The 19,721-nt window shown below is 42.9% G+C and overlaps 1 protein-coding gene across 3 annotated transcripts in view; it reads right to left on the minus strand.

Annotated features, from left to right (window-relative positions):
• The window catches only part of AGL (amylo-alpha-1,6-glucosidase and 4-alpha-glucanotransferase), a 57,052-nt gene that overhangs the window by 11,830 nt on the left and 25,501 nt on the right, over positions 1-19,721 (minus strand). For all 3 annotated transcript variants that reach the window (XM_048860445.2, XM_048860446.2, XM_048860447.2), the window contains exons 21-29: positions 18,759-18,889; positions 17,152-17,288; positions 13,711-13,844; positions 12,315-12,490; positions 9,642-9,744; positions 7,433-7,658; positions 6,748-6,859; positions 6,289-6,424; positions 1,185-1,297 (exon numbers count right to left, since the gene is read on the minus strand). In XM_048860445.2, coding sequence (XP_048716402.1) covers positions 1,185-1,297; positions 6,289-6,424; positions 6,748-6,859; positions 7,433-7,658; positions 9,642-9,744; positions 12,315-12,490; positions 13,711-13,844; positions 17,152-17,288; positions 18,759-18,889 — 1,268 coding nt within the window. The remainder of the gene's footprint in view (positions 1-1,184; positions 1,298-6,288; positions 6,425-6,747; positions 6,860-7,432; positions 7,659-9,641; positions 9,745-12,314; positions 12,491-13,710; positions 13,845-17,151; positions 17,289-18,758; positions 18,890-19,721) is intronic.

Below are 19,721 nucleotides of genomic sequence, written 5' to 3' on the forward strand. Positions count from 1 at the left end.
TAGAAATCAAATGTTATGATTTAAATTCTGTACTGACTTAAACCTGTACAATCCCACTTAACAGCTGATCTTTTTCTACATGTACTACATATAATCATTTGCAAAAACACTGCGTATCTAAGAGCCATTCCAAAAATAAATACAAAATGGAGGCACAAGTCTTTGGGTGGACATAGGAATGTAACCAGTGTTTCCTCTAATTTTTCCTTACGCCTGTGCGGAATGACTTTTGTTATTTGCACCAATATGGAGGTGATGGGTGACACATCACCTTCATATTGGTGCACATAACAAAATTCATGTGGTGGGAGTGGAGCTGAGGGGTTTGGAGTGTGGGAGGGGGCTCAGGGCTGGAGCAGAGGGTTGAGGTGTGGGGGTGAGGGCTGTGGCTACAGGCTCTGAGGTGGTGCCGGAGATGAGGGGCTTGACATGGAGGCTGTCCTGGGGCTACAGCGGAGAGAGAGGATTTCCCCTAGCTCTCTCTCCCCACAGCAGCAACTAGGCTGATGGGGGAGAGGTGCCTCTCCCCCACCCGTGACAGGTCTGGAGCACCTCTCCCCCGGCCATTGCAGGTCTGGGGCACCTGTCCTGCTGCTATAGCAGGTCCAGGGCTGGGTTGGGGCCAGGAGAGGGACGCCTCTCCCCCGGCCATGGCAGGTCTGGGACTGGGTTTGGGGCTGGGGTATAGTACTGCATAAAGGAACAGTTAACACAGTTGCTTCCCAAGGTTAAGAGATTTTAAACAGCTTATATATTCAATCTCAGTAATATGTACTGAATTCTCCCCAGAAATCATCATAAGACGACGATACAGTACAAAACTAAAAATTAATCTTTCACTTAAGGGTTAAGAGGTCTTATAACTCCTGTCATAATCAGCTCAAACAAACAAGTGAATTCATAGCCATATCAATACCCCACAGAAGTGCAAAGCTGGGCAAGTGAGGTTTAGTTAGATACTCTACAAAAAAGTGTGTTTTGTGGGCTTTGCACAGATTTTGCTACTTAGATACAAAACAACAATTAGCCTTATCCTGAATTTTATGAACACCCATTCCCCAAACATAATATTTATTAAAATGTTCACAAGGTAGACAGATTGCAAGACAATATTGATCCTGATCCACTGATTCAATTATCATGGTTCTACACTGATCACACATTTGTGAGATAAACCAGCTTACCATGCCTTTTTATGGTGACTCCCTGATAAGGAAACACTTTTTTCTTTGACAACTCCAGCAGCCAACGAATAGTTGACTTACATAGGCCAACAATTTCCACAGCAGATCCATCTCTAAGATGAAAAAAGAACAGCTGCTGCTTTTAAGAAGAAACTTAAAGGAAGATATTAGGTCACAGACTTTTTATGCAGATACCAACATTTGAGGATTTTTCCCCCCCCGTGAATGTATTCAGACCTCTAAAAAAAAGAACACATTACTGTCAGTTTAAAAATCACATTTGATGCTCTAGAAAGTGAAACTTCTTGACAAATCCATACACAGAGGCAGACACCTTTCCTGATGCCCTCCCCAAACACTTTCCATTACCTCCCAGCATCTGTGATGAGCCCAACCCAACTTGCTCTGATTGAATACTTCAATTTTCAATTTCTGCCAAGAAACTAGAAACACAAGTGACTATTGTGGGCAAAAAGGAGATTTAGTTGCCAGTCATCCAAATAGTGACAGCATCATATCACTTACGGTTCTCTCCTAGTGGCCTCATGTACATATTAAAATAAGGTGGGATGGGAAGGGCAATAGTCTCATCACACAGGCCTGAAGATGATAAACAAAATGTCCAACATGATTCTCTGGGAAGAAGAGAGCTACTCAAATGGCATCCATATAACTCAGCAAGGGTCGATCTGTGGAAGGGTTTGATGCGCTCCAGGTAGAAAGCCAGGGTGCGCCTGACATCTAGAGTGGTGTAGTCACCTCTCTTCATTGGTCCTGTGAGGCTTTAGACAGAACACGGGAAGGAAAATATCCTGGTTGACATGGAAGTGTGGCAACACCTTTGGCAGCAAGGCCGGATGGGGCCACAGCTGGACCTTGTCCTTGTAGAATACCGTGAATGGGGGCTCCAAAGTGAGGGCTTTAATTTCAGAGACATGTCTCGCCGAGGTAATAGCTACAAGGAATGCAACCTTCCACAACAAATGAGAAAGGGAACAAGAAGCCATAGGCTCAAAGGGTGGACCTGTGAGCCTGGAGAGGACCAGGTCACGGTCCCATTGGGGAACTGGGTCCCAGATCGGCAGAAAGTCTTCCAAGGCCTTTCAGGAACCTGATAGACATCTCATGCAAGAACACTGATCTATCATGGATGTGATGATGGAAGGCCGATAAGGCTGCCAGGTGCACCTTGATCAAAGAGAAGACGAGAGACCCCGATACTTTAAGTGAAGCATGTAATCCAGGATGGACTGCAGAGATGACTGGGTCGGGGAGATATTCCACTCCAATGCCCAGCAGGAGAAATGCTTCCACTTCGCCAGGTAAGTTGTTCTGGTGAAAGGCTTTCTACTCTCCAAAAAAACCTGCTGTACCTGACTAGAGCAAGCTTGTTCCTCTGGATTCAGCCATGCAGCATCCAAGCTGTAAGGTGGTGAGACGTGAGGTTTGGGTGCAGGAGTCGACAGTGATCCTGCAAGAGTAGGTCCGGGCGGCTGGGAAGCGGCCACAGGGCTGCAACGGACAGGTCCATGAGCATGCAGAACCAATGCTGGTGAAGTCATGCTGGGGCGATCATAATGACTCGTGCCTTGTCCATCTTGATTTTCAAGAGAACTTTGCTGATGATTGGAAGTGGTAGGAAGATGAACATCAGGTCTCCAACATCTGACCAAGACAGGAGAAAGGCATCGGATAGTGAGCCTCTGCTGAGGCCTTGGAGAACAAACTCATGACGCTTTCTGTTCTGTCTAGTGGCAAAGAGATCCACTCGGGAGCTCCCCACTTCTGAAAGAGTATTCTGACGACTTCTGAGTGAAGGGACCACTCATGGCGAGAGAAGAAGGACCTGCTGAGGTGATCTGCCAGAACGTTCCGGATGCCGGGAAGGTGGCTTCCAGTTGGATTGCCCACTGGATACAGAAGTCCCACAGATGGAGGGCCTCCTGGCACAGAGCCGACAAATCGAGCTCCCTCCACCTGTTGACATAGAACTTAGATGCCGTGTTGTCTGTCAACACCTGCACCACTCAACTGGACAACTAGGGAAGGAAGACACCGCAAGTCAGGCAGATGGCTCTGAGCTCCCATAACCTTTGAATCCGCAGTGTACTGAGATGCGCTCCGCAACTGAGGTTGGATGCATCTGAAATCAGGGAGACCATGGGTCGCGGGGTCACGAACAGCACACCTTCCAACACAAAAATTGGGTCGGATCACCTGAGAAACAGAGAGGTAAGTCCTCCCAGGGGGATCATGATGACCTTGTCTAGGTGATGTCTGGCTAGGGAGTAGACCAATGCCAGCCACAACTGGATGGGACGCAGCCCGAGTCTCGCAGGTCAGACGACGTAGGTGCATGCTGCCATGTACCCCAATAGTATAAGCCACACCTTGACCGTGGTGAGTGGATGGGCGGTGATGCTGGCAAATCAGATCTGGTATTGCCCTTAACCTGGTGTCTGGCAGGAATGCTCTGGCTCAGATAGAGTCAAGCACCGCTCTGATAAAATCTATCCGTTGGACCAGGATCAATGTTGATTTTTGTTTATCAACAGGCCGAGAGCCTGAAAAGCAATGTCTCGATGCTGCTCTGGACCCAGACCCTGGAGCAGCCCTTGAAGAGCCAGCTGTCGAGGTACAGGTAAATATGGATACCCTGGTGTCTGGTGGAGACCTACCTTAGAAGCTACACCACTAGCATGCATTTCATAAACATCCTCGGCACCGCTGCTAGGCCAAAAGGGAGGAGTGCAAATCGGTAGTGGGCAGTCCCAACTATGAAACATAGGCACCATCTCTCTCTGTGAAATATTGGTGTGTGAAAGTAAGTGTCTTTCAGGTCGAGGGCAGTATACCAGTCTCCCAGATCCAGGGAAGGAATGACAGAGACCAAGGAAACTATGTGAAACTTCAGTTTCTTAAGATACTTATTGAGGCTCCACAGGTCAACGATGGGTGTAAACCCCCCCCCCCCCACGCTTGGCTCTTGGGATAAAAAAAATAGCGGGACTAAAACTGTTTCCCCCTCAAATGCACAGGGACTTTCTCCATGGCTCCCACCTGCAGAAGGCCCTGCACCTCTTGAGCGAGCAGATGCTCATGAGAAGGGTCCCTGAAGAAGGAAGGGGAGGAAAGGTGGGATAGAAATAGACCGGAGGGTATATTCCCCTGACACTGTGCTGAGGACCCACTGGTCCGATGTTATAGTGGCTCAGGCAGGGAGGAAGGGTGACAAACGGGAAATTACAGGGGAGCAGAATCCGCGCCACAGGCTGGAAGGTCACCCTCGAACACATCCTCAAAATGCCTGCTTGTTATGCAGGTGAGCTGACCCACGTCTGGGGGCTGGTGGCACTGTTCAGGTGAGTGCCGGCAGGGTACCCCCTGCAGTGAGGAATGGTGCTGCAGTGATGGAGACAACTGAAAGGGTCCCAAGACAGGTTTACCCCTTGAATGGGGCACCTCAGTGGCCGGAGTGGCCAGCACCGGAAGGGACAGATGTCCTTAGTGGCCTGAAAGGCCTCCAGTGTAGACGGCACTGCCAGGTGCCAAGTGCCTCTGCCGCTTCCCAGGGTGAGGGGGCGGGTCTTGAAGTGGGCTCGACAGCTCTGTGGGAGTCCGAGCCTGGTCACTGTCCGGAGGTGAAGAGCTGCCCCGCACAGGTCTTTGCTTTCTTCCATCTCTCTCCTTCCCTTTACGGGACATAGGAGAACACCCTCTCCCGGCCTTTCTTTGCTTTTTAGCTGGTACTGAGGATGGGGACTGGTGCCAGTCAGAGGTCAGTGCCAGTAGGGCGTTCTGCACAGAGGCCGCAGTGCTTGCAGCAGAGTCCAGTCTCATCAGCTCTGAGGACAGTGCGAGGGCCGACTCCGTAAGGAGCACTCGGAGACAAACGTCCCACTCCTTTTTGGTCCATGGCCTGAAGATCTTGCAAATGCGACACTTGTCGCTCACGTGGGTTTCCCCTAAACACTTTAGGCAGCTTCTATGGGGATCATGGGCTTTTTGCAACAGTCACAAGGTTTGAAGCCTGGGGACCGGGGCATGCCCCGTCCCTAGGCTGAGTCCCTCATGCAACTAATTTCTAACTTAATGCTAAGGGAATTATTAAACTATAAACTATATACAACAAATTCACTACTAGATACAGTAGAGACAGGAAATCTTGCCAAAGCAAGGAGACATTCCAGCACAGTCACTGGCAGTAAGAAGGAACTGAGGGAGTGGGGAGCCAGTGGCACTCCTTATACCGAGGCATACGCATGCCACTCCAGAGAGCGCCAGAGCCAGTCCCCCACGGATCCTACAGAGGGAAAAATTTCTGGCACCAGTGCATGTGGCGAGCACACACACCGACAACGTAATGGACATGAGCAAGCACTCAAAGAACCACCAAACAGACATGGTATTCAATTTTGTAGAAAGACACTGAAAGCTTTGCAATAATAGTTCAAATGCCTTTCCTTTGGATTCACTCTCACAACTGAAACTGATCTGATCTGAGCAACCAACTTATTTCTCCTGTCCTGGGTCAAAGCCAGAGAGCCTGCACCAGTTTACAGGCATATAGTAACATTTTTTAAAAAAATGTTTCATCTATCTAAAATTGAATAGATGTCAGCAGAATACAGAGCTTTCACTGACAACATTTTAATGTTAGCATTAGGGAAGGAGGATAAGAAAGAAACCTTTGCAAATATTTCAAGTTTTACATATGGTAGTACTCAAATCCCACAACACGCATCAACAGAGAATATTACTGGGTATTTTCTCAACAGCATCTAATCAGTTAACTTTTTAAATTATTTAGTGCTACAGCAGTGTAATTTACATCAGACGAAGAGTTATTATATTTGAATAGCATATTGAACTGAGTATGTCAACAGATATGTTTTGCAATGATCTTTTCCTCTGAATCTGCATTGTACACAGAAGGTTTCTGTTAATGTTTTATAATAGTCAAATAGAATTCGGAAGAGTTCAGAATATTTCACTCTTCATGTTTTATTACTGGTGGCACAGACACCAAGAGCAAGGATCTCACTATGCAAGAGACTAAACTTTGACTTATTCTAAAGTTACATAATACACTTAAAGTTTGTACCTTGGAGTAGCTGGAATTCCTTTGTTGCGAGCTCTATCACTTTCTCCCATTTTATCCATCCATGTGCCACAATTAAAGCGGTTCCCTCCAAAGACAAAACCAGTTTCATGGTCGACACCCGCAGTCACATTAAAACCTACCCAGCAAGAAAATCAGAATGAAGTCAGCTTGTTTCTAAAGAACCACAGAAAGAAAAAGGTGAAGGTCTTCCTAGAACCACCACGAATGCTTTTGTTATGGATGTGATATTATTTACACAGTACTCATGTTAGAATAGCTGAAATTAAAGTGTTAACATATGTATATTTATAAACATTACATTGTTAGAGGCACTACATGTAAAAAGTTTTGCAGAAATTAATTTAACTAAAAAAAAATCTGTACAACAATTTTACTCACATTTGAACTTCACTATAAGTGATCTATATATGAGCAAGTTAAGTAACTCATGTTATTTACCTTCATCCCTCATATTTCGATCTAACTGTGGACCAGCATTCCTTTCTCGGAATTCTATGCCTTGCATGTGTTGTTGCATAGCTTCCTGTATTACTTCATACAGTGGCTGATCCTGGTTTGTTTGTTTGTGTGACAAGGGAGAAAGACAAAGGTTGTATGAAATATCCAGATACCGAGTACTTCAACTTTTCAGATTACTATACTTTATATGAAATCCAACAGGAATCCAGTCAATTAGAGTTGGCCAATTCTTTTTTTTTAAATCTGAAATTTCAAATGTTGAAAAAAAAATGGAGAAAGCTAGAAATAAAACTGGTAACATTTTTTCCCCTTGTTTCAAAAAATTTTATTCTCCACCATCCAACGTGTGCTTGATAGGAGTCATCCAACTGTTTGGCAAACAACCAAAAAGCGGAACATCCCTGTTTTACTGCACATTCCACCATAAATGACAGCTGGAAGATTTTACAGCTATAAAATCTTCCATGAAGCCCTCCATTAATAAGCAAACATGGCCCCTGAAAATACTACAAATGCTGTCCCCAGTAAAAGCTGACCTCTACAAAAACATTTCTTTAAGTAGGAGAACAACATGCCGAACAGGGATTCTTTTGGTTTTTTAGGATTTCATTTACTTACAATTATGTTTGTAGTATATAAATAGTTTATTAGAAATGATCTTTACCAGTGTGCCTGCAGGCTGAGCGGGAGAGTCATCTGTAGTATACATTCTGGAAACGGGACACTTGAGAATGTCTGTGCCATTTGGAACAATTTTACAGTAATCCTGTATACATTGAAGCCACCACCACACAGCATCACGGCAATTGAATCTCGCATGGGTCCCTTGGCCAAGCAGATTGGGAATAAGACCATGTCTCAGGGTACTAGCAAATGCTAAAATTATGTTCCTTTAAAAAAAATAAAATAAAAAAATCCGATACACACTGAATTGGTTTTCAAGGTACTGAAAGTTCCAAGTAGTAAACTAAAAAATACAATATATTTTTATACCAAGATATGTTGGGGAACAAATTAGGATTGAATGGCAAATGGCAATATTCTGGTGTTTCATGGTACAAAAGGTGATTACACATAATACAAGCTTTTTAAAAAATAAGCCCCCACATACTCAGTAATGCCGACCACTGCAAATGTGGAAGGATATATTTAAAATATTTGCTCAACCTTTTCTTTTTCTTTCTTTCTTCCTTTTTTTTTTTTTTTTTTGCAGAAAAGGTAATGAGACATTTGTGTCAATATAGAAAAGTTGCTTTACTTTCAACATGTTGTGAAAGTAATGTCCTGATCCAAAGTCCATTGAAATCAATGCAGAGACTCCCAGCGACTTCAATAGGTTTGGATCAGGCCCTAGTAGCCAGGCAATAGGCTTCAAGAGTGACATATGCATGTTCATTCTTACATGCATTCCTTATTTGATGATAATTTACAAAAATATGAATTACAACCAAAATATGTATATTATCTAAGGACCTGAAGTTTTACCCAGTTTTTACACTATTGTTATTGTCAGTCAGTCAACAGGCATTTGATGGAGTAAAAACTGAGTAAAGACCTCAAGGTCTGGTCCTCAATGTTCAACCACATTCCTTTAAAAAAAAAAAAGAGATACTAGCAGAACTCAATACCTCCATTATATAGCAAAGAGTTCTAAACAGAACTGTGTTTTGGAATGCTTAACATTTCAGCCGCATTTTAGATCTACTTTAAAGTTAATATTGAGTGCTTGATCCTAAAACACATTTTTCCTGTATTTGTAAAAAAACACAATAGATTAGGAATCTCATAACTGAATAAAACCAAGTTCCTTTGCAAAGTTCAAAAAGAATGCCTCATCCTGTGTGTGACACTCTCAAGTGGTTTTGTCTTCTGATCCTTTCAAAAAGGAAAAGGAGGCAATGGGCGAAGAGAATTTCATATATATGAGAGAATTTCTCTTTACAGGGATCAGTCTCAGGCTCCTTACATCAGGCAAAACCTCCACTGACTTTAGTGGGAGTTTTACCTAAAAGGCATAATCCAGTAATGTAAGGGTCTGTAGTACTGAATGTCATCATAGGAATCCTATTGTCTTTAAGAGGAACTACAGGCTGGTATAAGGGACCATACTAGCAGACTGTGGATCCCTTTGTAAGAATAGGGTTTAAGAAAGGGCTGCAGGGTGAGGCCAGTAGTTACTTGACCCTTTCATTGATTTTTGGTTATGCAAATATAAAGTAAATACATACACAAGTTTTCACTAAGAATGAGTTAAATTTGAGAAATCCATACTTTCATTTTCAGCTCACTTCAGCACCAACATTTCATGGCAAAAAAATTAAAATTGACTAGTGGAAAGGGCATGCCCGCAAATCTTACACAAACTTCTTATGTTTATTTGTTAGGTTTTAGACTTACATCACACACAAAATTTAGTTTGCAATGATCCACAAACCACTGACTTCCAGCTTTGATAGCTATATTAGTGGTCATCACAAAACACAACATACACCTCCCCACACCTCAAATGTGATTGCAAAGAGATTCTCAAACCTACTGCTCTCCAATACTGATAAAAAGTATTTTATATTGAAATAAAAATCTATAGCAGACACATTTCATTCAAACTTAGTATGAGCACTATAATGTGCTGGAGAAAAAAGTTATGCATATAAAAAATGGAATATGTGCTTCACAACAACATTTAAAACAACTGAGATACATGATAAGTAATTTTGTAGTTCTATCTGATGAGAATTCAAAAATGGCCTGGGGCCACAGTAAATAAGAGAGCATTTTAATTGTTTCGGAAAAAAAGGTCCTCCTTCTTCCAGTTATACATAGAAAGGGAGAAACCTTTCAAGATGGATTAATACTTATACATTCTTTCTTACCTTGCTTCTAAATAACGCCCAGTAAGCAACATTAGACCTCTCAGTGCAATAAAGGTATCCCTTCCCCAGCAGCGGAAAATGCCAGATGAAAAATGTGGTAAACCTAAAGAGTAAACGTGATGAACTAAGTCATTAGACTGTTTAATATGAAGATTCTACACATGTACACACACAAACTCACACCCACCCCCCAAACTGCTGCTGCTGGCCCAAGGTGTGGGGGAGAGGGCTCAAGGCTAGGGGATGCATGGGGGGTGCTTCCCCTAGCCTTGGGGAGGAGTGGGGCTCCCCAGCTCCCACTGGCATGATCCTGCCACTCCTAGGCGGAGGGACCAAGGGGCTCCAGGCGCTGCCCATGCCTGCAGGCCTCTTCCCTGCAACACCCACTGGCTGCGGTTCCTGGCCAGTGGGAGCTACGCAGCCAGTGCTTGTGGCGGAAGCAGCGCATGGATTCCCTGGCCCCTCTGCCACCACGGAACTGCAGAGACACACGGGGTAGGGAGCCCCTGCCAGCCTCGCATCGCCCCCAGACCACCCCTCCCAGAGGGCACCCACAGCCCTCCGTCCAAGTTTTAGTTAGGGGTATATAATAAAAGTCATGGACAGGTCATGGGCCATGAATTTTTGTTTACTGCCCATGACCTGTCCATGACTTTTACTAAAAATACCCATGACTAAAACGTAGCCTTATTTATGACACACAGTATACACTGTGCAGCATGTGCTCACTTTCTAAAAATGCACTTTAAATGTGTGTGTAAACTACTCAGGATCAAAAATTCTTTAAAGAAAGTTCACCTGTAGAACATTACAAAAATATACGCTATGTATAATTTCATTACATGCAGAGTCCCATGCTTTCTACAACTGTCCTACTAGATGCTGGAGGTGGGGAAAAATGTTCCCTTTGCTGCATGCACCTAGAGCCCCCGCATTTCAAAAGCGAATGAAAGAATACTTGGGTAGAATCATGCTGACGTGGAATTTTCAGTTCACCTAACAATTCAGGGATTGTTTGCCACAGAAATCATGGGAGCTTGCTACAGAATTATGGTCAGCATGAAGCAGGATACAAAGTTCTGAATATATCTTTGATAGAAACAAAGCATTTTAAGTCTTAAAAGTATAGAATCATAGAATATCAGGGTTGGAAGGGACCCCAGAAGGTCATCTAGTCCAACCCCCTGCTCGAAGCAGGACCAATTCCCAGTTAAATCATCCCAGCCAGGGCTTTGTCAAGCCTGACCTTAAAAACCTCTAAGGAAGGAGATTCTACCACCTCCCTAGGTAACGCATTCCAGTGTTTCACCACCCTCTTAGTGAAAAAGTTTTTCCTAATATCCAATCTAAACCTCCCCCACTGCAACTTGAAAAGTATAATGTTCATACTTTTGTTTTACTTAATTAGAAAAAAAAATCTTTCATTACTTGTCTTTCTAGAAGGAAGAAAAACCCATTTCAATAAGATTTAAAACCTATAAAATGCAGAGATGTAAAAAAATAATCCAAAACACTTTTATAACAGAGGTGAAACTTTTATTGAAAGAAACAAAGGCAAAAATATTTCCCAGAAGAACTCTCTTTATATTTAGAAACGATTCAGATTTTAGACAGATTCTAAAATATACTAGGCAGACAAATATATCTAGAAATTTGCAAGTTAAGTTCATTCAAAAAAATCTCACATACTATTCTATGCTTTATTCTTCTGAACACATATCTTTTTAAAGACTGCTTATAACTGCAGCAAAGAGTGATCCAAAACCAGAAACAGTTAATCTCAATTTAGGAGAAACTGCACTAAACAATCTGCCTCTGCCATTCAACCCAGGCCCCCTCTCTCAATTACTTTCTAGGCAGTTAACTAACCTAATTAGTTTGGAAGCTACATAATTACTATCTTCTCCTAAAACAAGGGTTACTGTCTTGTTGAATGAGTTTTCTGGAGCTGAATGCTGGATTCTGCCATGCTCAAGTTCTAATTTATTTTTGTCACAGACCTGCAATTTCTGCATGAAAATTTAAGAAGCTATTTTACCAAGAGTTTCCATTTTTATTTCATGTTCAGCTGGGGAAAAGTTCTCTAGATATTTGGTGGAATTAGTGACCATTTGAAGTCAAGATCAAGTGTGGCAATTTTTTAAATAACAAAAGCAAACAAATTGGTGAGAATGTTTTTAGTTCAATAGAGGTTAAAAAAAGTTCAAGAGGGGATAGTTGAGGAAAACAAAAACATAGTTAAAGTGATAAACCAAAAGTCTTGCGGGAAGTGTTCCACAATGTATTTCAATTACTGAAGAGTTACAGGGAAAGAGATAACATAATTCTGAAGCTCAAAAGGTCTCAGAATATGACAGAGTAGCTCAGGTTGCTTATAGTTCAAGATATAGCAAAAGTGAAATTCTTCACAAGTCTTCCTTTTACAGCAATAGCAGAAACATTGCCTGGTTATGCTTCTCTCAGACACAAACAAAACCTTCCCATTAAATAGAGCAGAATAAGACAGTGGAAGGGTGAAGTAAACAGCTACTGACCAAAGAAACAGTATTTTTTATTTGGTCTCTAAATATCACAGTCCTGGCACATTGATCTTGCTGTCTACACATTTCTAAGTAGTTGCATGGTTTTGTAAGACAACCTGCTTCAACAATCATCAAATGAGCCCTTACTTACCAGCTGCTAAGGAAACACAGCACTGTTCTGTCTCTTTTGTGATTTCATTCATCCTATAGGGAACATCATGTAAAGCAGGAGACAGATTTGGCAGAGAAGGATATTTTCCTATCCCACACATCTGAACTGATCCCAAGGACAGGTGTTTAACAAATGTTGATCCATTCTGAACAAAGCTGTAATCAAAGTAGTTGAATTGAGAAAAAAAATTTCAAATTCAACAACTTCATTGTTTAAAGTTTACCCATTTCCCCCCTTGCCATAGTTTAAAAACCAGCTTCATAAGGGTGCTTCAGTTGCAAAATACTGTAATGATTTTCAAAAGTGAGTTCCTAAGATTAAGTCAAATTATTAATGCCAATGGGAGCTGCTGAGTTCATAGCACTTAAAAATCAGGCCATTTATTTAGGTGCCTAAAGATTAAATTTAAGCACCTAATTTCAGGTTCTCCCCTCCCCCTTTTTTTCTTCCCTTCCAAATCATGGCCTTTACTTTTATATTAATTTTTTAAAAATGATTTATATTGAAAGGAGACGATAAAACATTCGGGTATTTTATTACCTAGTTGATCTCAAAGCAAAGAAAAATCTCAGCTCTGCACAAGTATTTTAAAATTCAATTACTATATTTAAAAAGATGATGCATTAAATGATTTTTATTAATTTGTGCCTGGGTCTACATGCTGGACTAGTACAACAAACTACCTCCTCCCCCAACCCAAAAAACACCAGTATCAGATACCTTGTCCATGTTGGCACAGTTTTGATATCTATTTTTAAAGGAAAGTAATATTAGCCATGTTTAAAACAAGAATAGGAACAAAAAACGAGAAAAGGGACAATTACAAAAAAATGAAGGCAGCCTTCGAAGACTGGAAGACGGACCCTGGTTTAATGTCTCATTCCCCATTACTGCACTGCCAGCATTAGCTGTAAATCCAAGTCTTGTAGCAATAATAAATTCTTGACCTTCTAGTCTAATGTTTATAATTTTCCCTTAGCGAAAACTATATGCACCTTCTATCAGCTTTATGCTTTTCCATTGGCCAACATGAATATTTTTGCCTTATGCCAGTGTATCTTCTTGTACATCAGTACTGTTATGCAGGCAGCCATATAGTTTAGGAATTGTGTTAGGCAGCTGAGATAGACCTAACAGAAGACACTGCATTTGTGCATTTAACATTTGCAATGGACTGGAAGATTAGAATACAATAAAAGGTGCTCTCCTTATTAATCAGATTGTTGCAGTTTCAAGGAAGACAAAATTTGACCAGAAAACTTTTAGTGCCTTTTAAGCATATGTAAAGTGTATAAATGACTATCCTAATGCACAAATGATAATACAACATAACGTAAACATACACATACATTTCTTTCAACACTATTAGACATACCTAGACATTTGACTCCATGCCAGATCTAGAAGAGTTGTGTATGCACCCACTAATATGGCATCAAAGTAACATGGGATAAGGTAACGTGGAATCTGCTTTAGGTAGACAAATATGGCCTTCAACCATTTACCGACCTATTAGAATAACATTTTTGTAAGTTAACAACTCCTAAATGCAGGAAAGGCTACTTTCAGGGAATTAATACTTTGGCAATCGCATTTTGCACTGGAAAATGGGTAGAATTCCTGTTACAGTTTCCCTACACTTTTTAGGCCCCTATTATATTTTTTTGTATTATAGGCAGGATTGGTAGCACCACCTATTCCAGTTGGCAGAAACTTCCCGTTATACATCCTACTTTCAGTTGCTTGTAATTTTGCCACACTTTAACCATTCACACTGAAGTTTTCAATGCAACAGGTCTTCCTCAGAAATAAATATTTTTTTGAAAGTTTCAGCCAAAATGGTTCAGCTGTTTCAAAGACTGAGGCTAGGAAAAAATGTTGTTTTGTAATGTTTTTTTTTTTTAAAAAATTTGGACACCTTTTATTTGAGACTTTAGAGACTCTGTGCTTTGGAGCAGGGACGTGAAATTTGGCAGGGAGTGGCCTTTCTGTCAGGGATGTGCCCTTTGCTGTTCCTGTGAAAAACTGCCCAAATTTGGCCAAGTTATAAGCCTCTAAAAAAAAAAAAAATCTCAGTTTGCACATGCTCACTAGAAACTAAGAATTTAGCAGTGCATCCTCAATGAGGCATGCCCTGGCCCCTCACAGTTCCTAGTACTGACCAAACTGCGCATTCATCAGCTCGTAGAGTGACTGAGAATGTTCCACAGCAGGTGTAGAGAGGTTCACTTTCCTTGTAATTGCTGCTCTGGTTCAGGTCAGGGCACTAGAACCAAAAGAAGGAAGTTTCTCTCTCCAGTGCTCTCAATGAAATCAGTTTAACTTCAGTATCCAGAAAGATTATAAAGCAAATAATCAACCAATTTGTAAACACCTAGAAGATAATAAGGCGATAAGTAAGTTAACATGGAGTTGTCAAGAACAAATCCAGTCATACCAACCCAATGACTTTCTTTGGTAGAGTAACAAGCCATATGTATGGGGGGGGGAAGCGACAGATGTGGCATATCTTGACTTTCGTAAGGCTTTTGACATTATCTTGCATGATCTGCTCATAAAGAAACTAGGAAAATATAACCTAGATGGAGCTACTATAAGGTGGGCACATAACTGGTTAGAAAACCATTTCCAGAGAGCAGTCATCAGTGTTTCACAGTCAAGCTGGAAGGGCATATCGAGTGGGGTTTTGCAGGGATCGGTCTTGGTTATGGTTCTGTTCAATATCTTCATAAATTATTTAGATAAATGTCAGAGAGTACACTTAAAAAGTTTGTGGATGATACCAAGCTGGGAGGAGTTACAAGTGCTTTGGAAGATAGGGTTAAAAATCAAAATGACCTGGACAAACTGGAGAAATGGTCTGAAGTAAAGAAGATAAAATTCAATAATAACAAATGCAAAGGACTCCATTTAGGAAGGAACAATCCATTGCACACATACAACAATGGGAATTTCCTAGGGAGTCATGAAGTACTGTGGAAAGGGATCTGGAGGTCATAGTGGATCACAAGCTAAATATGAGTCAACGGAATAACAGTTGCAAAAAAAGTGATCATCATTCTGGGATGTATTAGCAGGAGTGTTGAAAGCAAGGACATGAAAAGTAATTCTTCCACTCTACTCTGTGCTGATAAGGCCTCAGATGGAGTATTGTGTCCAGTTCTGGGCACCACATTTCAGGAAAGATGTGGACAAACTGTAGAAAGTCCAGAGAAGAGCAACAAAAATGATTAAAGGTCTAGAAAATATGACCTATGAGCATAGGCGCCGACTCCGTGGGTGCTCTGGAGCTGGAGCACCCATGGGGAAAAATTGGTGGGTGCTCTGCAACCACCGGCAGCTCCCCACCCTGCCCCCACCGCTCTGCCTCCTCCCCTGAGCATGCCACGTCCCTGCTGCTCCCCTTAGCTCCCAGTTGTTTCGCGGCAATAAGCACTGGGAGGAAGGAGGGGGAACACGGCACACTCGGGGAAGAGGCGGGGCCGAGGCGGGAATTTGGGGAAGGAGTCCAATAGGGGCAGGGCAGGGGCAAGCACCCACCGGCACCAGGAAAAGTTGGCGCCTATGCGGAAAGATTGAAAAAGTTGGGTTTAGTCTAGAGAAGAGAAGACTGGGGGGGGGGGGGAATCCAACAGTTTTCAAGTACATAAAAGGTTGTTACAAGGAAAACGGTGAAAAATTGTTCTCCTTAACCTCTGGAGGATAGGACAAGAAGCAATGGATTTAAATTGCAGCAAGGGAGGGTTAGGTTGGACATTAGAAAAAGCTTCCTGTCTGTATACTTAAGCACAAATTGCCGAGGGAGGTTGTGGAATCTCCATCATTTGAGGTTTTTGAGAACAGGTCAGACAAACAACTGTCAGGAATTGTCTTGTTATTACGTAGTCCTGCCTTGAGTGCAAGGGACTGGACTAGATGACCTACTGAGGTTTCTTCCAGTCCTTCACTTCTATGATCCCCCTGCTGGTGCCCAGGCAACATGGCAGAGGAAGACGCTAACTGAATCAAATGCAGAGGGGACAAGAAACGAACTGGGGGAAAAGGCAAAGAGTAGATTGGGACAAGCAGCCAGGTGGAACTGGGACTGAAGACTGGGAGGGAGGAGAGAAACTGTGACCGGGTGGGGGGGGGGGGGCTGATTGGTCAAGGACACCAACGAGAGCCAGTCAGGGAAATAGCATTCGGGAGAGGAAACTCCGATTGGTGAATGAGCTGCGGGGAGGATCAAGGTCAGAGTAATGGGGAAACAAATCTGACAAGGAGCTGGGGTTTGAGGAAAGAACTGAACTGACTGAGCAAAGAGACTGGGCCTAATTGGGTGAGAATCCTGGGATTGGGAGTCAGTGTGGTGGGGCGCAGAGGAGAGACACATTGGATGAAGGGCCGGGAATGCAGGGGGAAATAGACTGGCACAAGAAACCTGAGGGCTGGAGACTAGGATTGGGTAGGCAAAGAGAGACTAAGACTAGGATGGGGAAAGATTGGAGGGGATGGGTCAGAAGGGGGAGGGATCGGGACGAGTCAGTCAATCTTGTAGTGGTGCAGAAGGGGCTGTCACCACAAGAGCATGCTCTTTTCTAGAGCCTGGACTGGAACCCAAAATTCTTGGGGCTCAGCATTCCTCTGTGGTCCTCGAGTATCTGTGAAACCCACTGGCAGAGTGTGTTTCTCACCCCCCCTCTAGTGCTGGTCAATAAAGAGGATGACAACCTACTACTGCTATTAGTTATTCCATGTGCTCAAGTGGCAAAGGTTTGTGAAGTAGACCAAAACGTTCCATCCTTATAGATAACAAACACTTAATAGATTTACTTACTTCTGCACAGGCTCCTGAACGTGAAATTAGACGGTCACTGACGTAGTCAATCATCCAATCCCCAGATCTCAAATTACCACAAAAAGGATGACCCAAATCATTCTTTGGTCTAATGTCTGCCATCACTGACATTAATCCTGAAAATAAAACAAACAGCACACTATATTACTGGCCACATGATTAACACAACCTGCAATTCCAGTTTCCAGGAGTAAATCCAACACTGCAGATCTGAAAAGTTATGAACCAGAGCTGGACCAGTTATACATTTTTTAACCTGATGTCATTTTTCTTCGTGTGTTTTAAAGGCTAGAGAGCCTTTAGAAAGGCTAAAGCTCTAGCCTGATTGTAAAATGAGAAGGGACCCAACCCACCTGCTATGGCTCAGTGGACCTACAGTAAGTTTGAGACAAATACTGTGTAATCACTGAGCCCATGCTTCTTTCCGGTTTAATATCTAACTCAGATAATTATAAAATATGTCACACAACGGCATTCAGATGTTAAAATGACAGCTATTACTGACACTTCATGTAACAGGTAATATTTGTGGGTTTTAGGTAAGGCCATTTGTGACTGGAGGTGTACTTATTTAAACATGTTTTAAAGTATTCCCAAAGGTCAGATGACCAAAGTTTTAATGTAAAATTAAATATTTAAACTCATCCTCTACCCCAATATTAAGAGATGTTTCTTGATTCAGTATCTTGCCTCCATTTGCTTGCTACTCTCTTTCAAGCACATACTGTATAGACCAAGCAGAAGCAACTTGTTCTCTTCTATTTGAAGAGCAAACAGTGCACAAAATCTAACACTATTCGAGATCGGGGCGGGCAAGCTTTTTGGCCTGAGGGCCACATCGGGTTTCCAAAATTGTATGGAGGGCCGGTTAGGGGAGGCTGTGTCTCCGCAAATAGCCAGGTGTGGCCCAGCCCCTGCCTCCTATCCGATCCCACCGCTTCTTGCCCCGCGACGGCTCCCCGGGGTCTCTTGCCCCCATTCAACCCCCCCTCCCCAGTCCCTGACGGCCCCCCCAGAACTCCTACCCCATCCACCACCCCGAGCTCCCAGTCCCCTGGCCACCCCACCCCTGAATACCTCCTGTTGCTCCATCCAACCCCCCATCCCATTCCTGACTTCCCCTTTGGGACCCTTGCCCCATCCAACCTCCCTGTACCCTGCCCTCTGACCGCCCCGACCCCTATCCACACCCCCATCCCCTGACCACTCCCCTTCCGCCCCCCAACTCCCTTGCCCTCTATCCAACACCCCCTGCTCCCTGCCCCCTTACTGCACTGCCCGGAGCATTGGTGGCTGGTGGTGCTACTGCTGCACTGGGTCAGGCCGCAGCTCTGCAACTACACTGCCCGGCTGCCCAGAGCATTGTGCCGGTGGCACAGTGAGCTGAGGCTGCGGGAGAGGGGGAAACAGCAGGGCAGGGGCCAATGGCTAGCCTCCTGGGCCAGCTCAGGGGCTCGGCAGGAGGGTGCCGTGGGCTGGATGTGGCCCGCGGGCCATAGTTTGCCCACCTCTGTTTTAGATCTAGATTGAGATGATCCATTCTCCTTTTTTCCCCTCCACCCAAAAAAGCACGCATGAATTGTTACCTTGCAAGCCTGCATATTTAAGGGGCGACCAGTTTGGTATGTTGTAACATCCTCCACCATCCTCTTGTTCCTCAGCATCACACCGATACAGTATTTGATTCAAATCAGCCAAGGTTAATTTAGATGCAATACTGGGAAAGGGAAAAAAAAACCCCAACATTGATAACTAACTATATAACGGACATCAATTTCATGAAGAATTCTGGTTTTGGTCTAGGCCAAGCTATTTTTAAAAAGGGATGATTAGACTCCATGTTTAGACTCCTGAAAACAGGGCCTGATTTTCAAGGGTGCCACGTACCTTGCAGCTATCACTGACTTTAAAAATCTGGCCACTTATTTAGGAACCATGGAATAGATTTAAGAGTAACTATGGGCTCCCTTTAAAAAGAAAAAAACAAAAACAAAAAACCTCCCTTCTTGTACAAGATTTAAAATTAGCTTATTTTTTTCCACAATGTTAACTATACACGAGATCTCTTTTTATCATTGCAGATAAGTACAGAAAATACTAAGTAAATGATCACAGATTTCAATATTATTCAACTAAAAGTGATACACCTTTTCTCCACAAAAGCATAATGTAGTATCCACTGGTTTTTGGATTGCTATGTGAGTTTCTTTTAAGAAAGAAATTTAGATGGAACTGGTAACCTACATAGTATGTTGACAACAGTCATCTGAACACCTTGCTGCAGGATGTAAAATTTCCTGGCATAAAATCTACTGCCAGTAGCAAACCCACAGAACTACTCATAAAAAGAAAAGGAGGACTTGTGGCACCTTAGAGACTAACCAATTTATTTGAGCATAAGTTTTCGTGAGCTACAGCTCACTTCATCGGATGCTTTTCTTTTTGCGAATACAGACTAACACGGCTGCTACTCTGAGAACTACTCATGTGAAAGAGGTGAGGAGTTTTTAAAGTCTGAACCACTATTTTCTGTATAAAGCAATAAGATG

The sequence above is a fragment of the Caretta caretta genome, chromosome 8 (genome assembly GCF_965140235.1).
Source record: "Caretta caretta isolate rCarCar2 chromosome 8, rCarCar1.hap1, whole genome shotgun sequence".
NCBI lineage: Eukaryota > Metazoa > Chordata > Testudines > Cheloniidae > Caretta > Caretta caretta.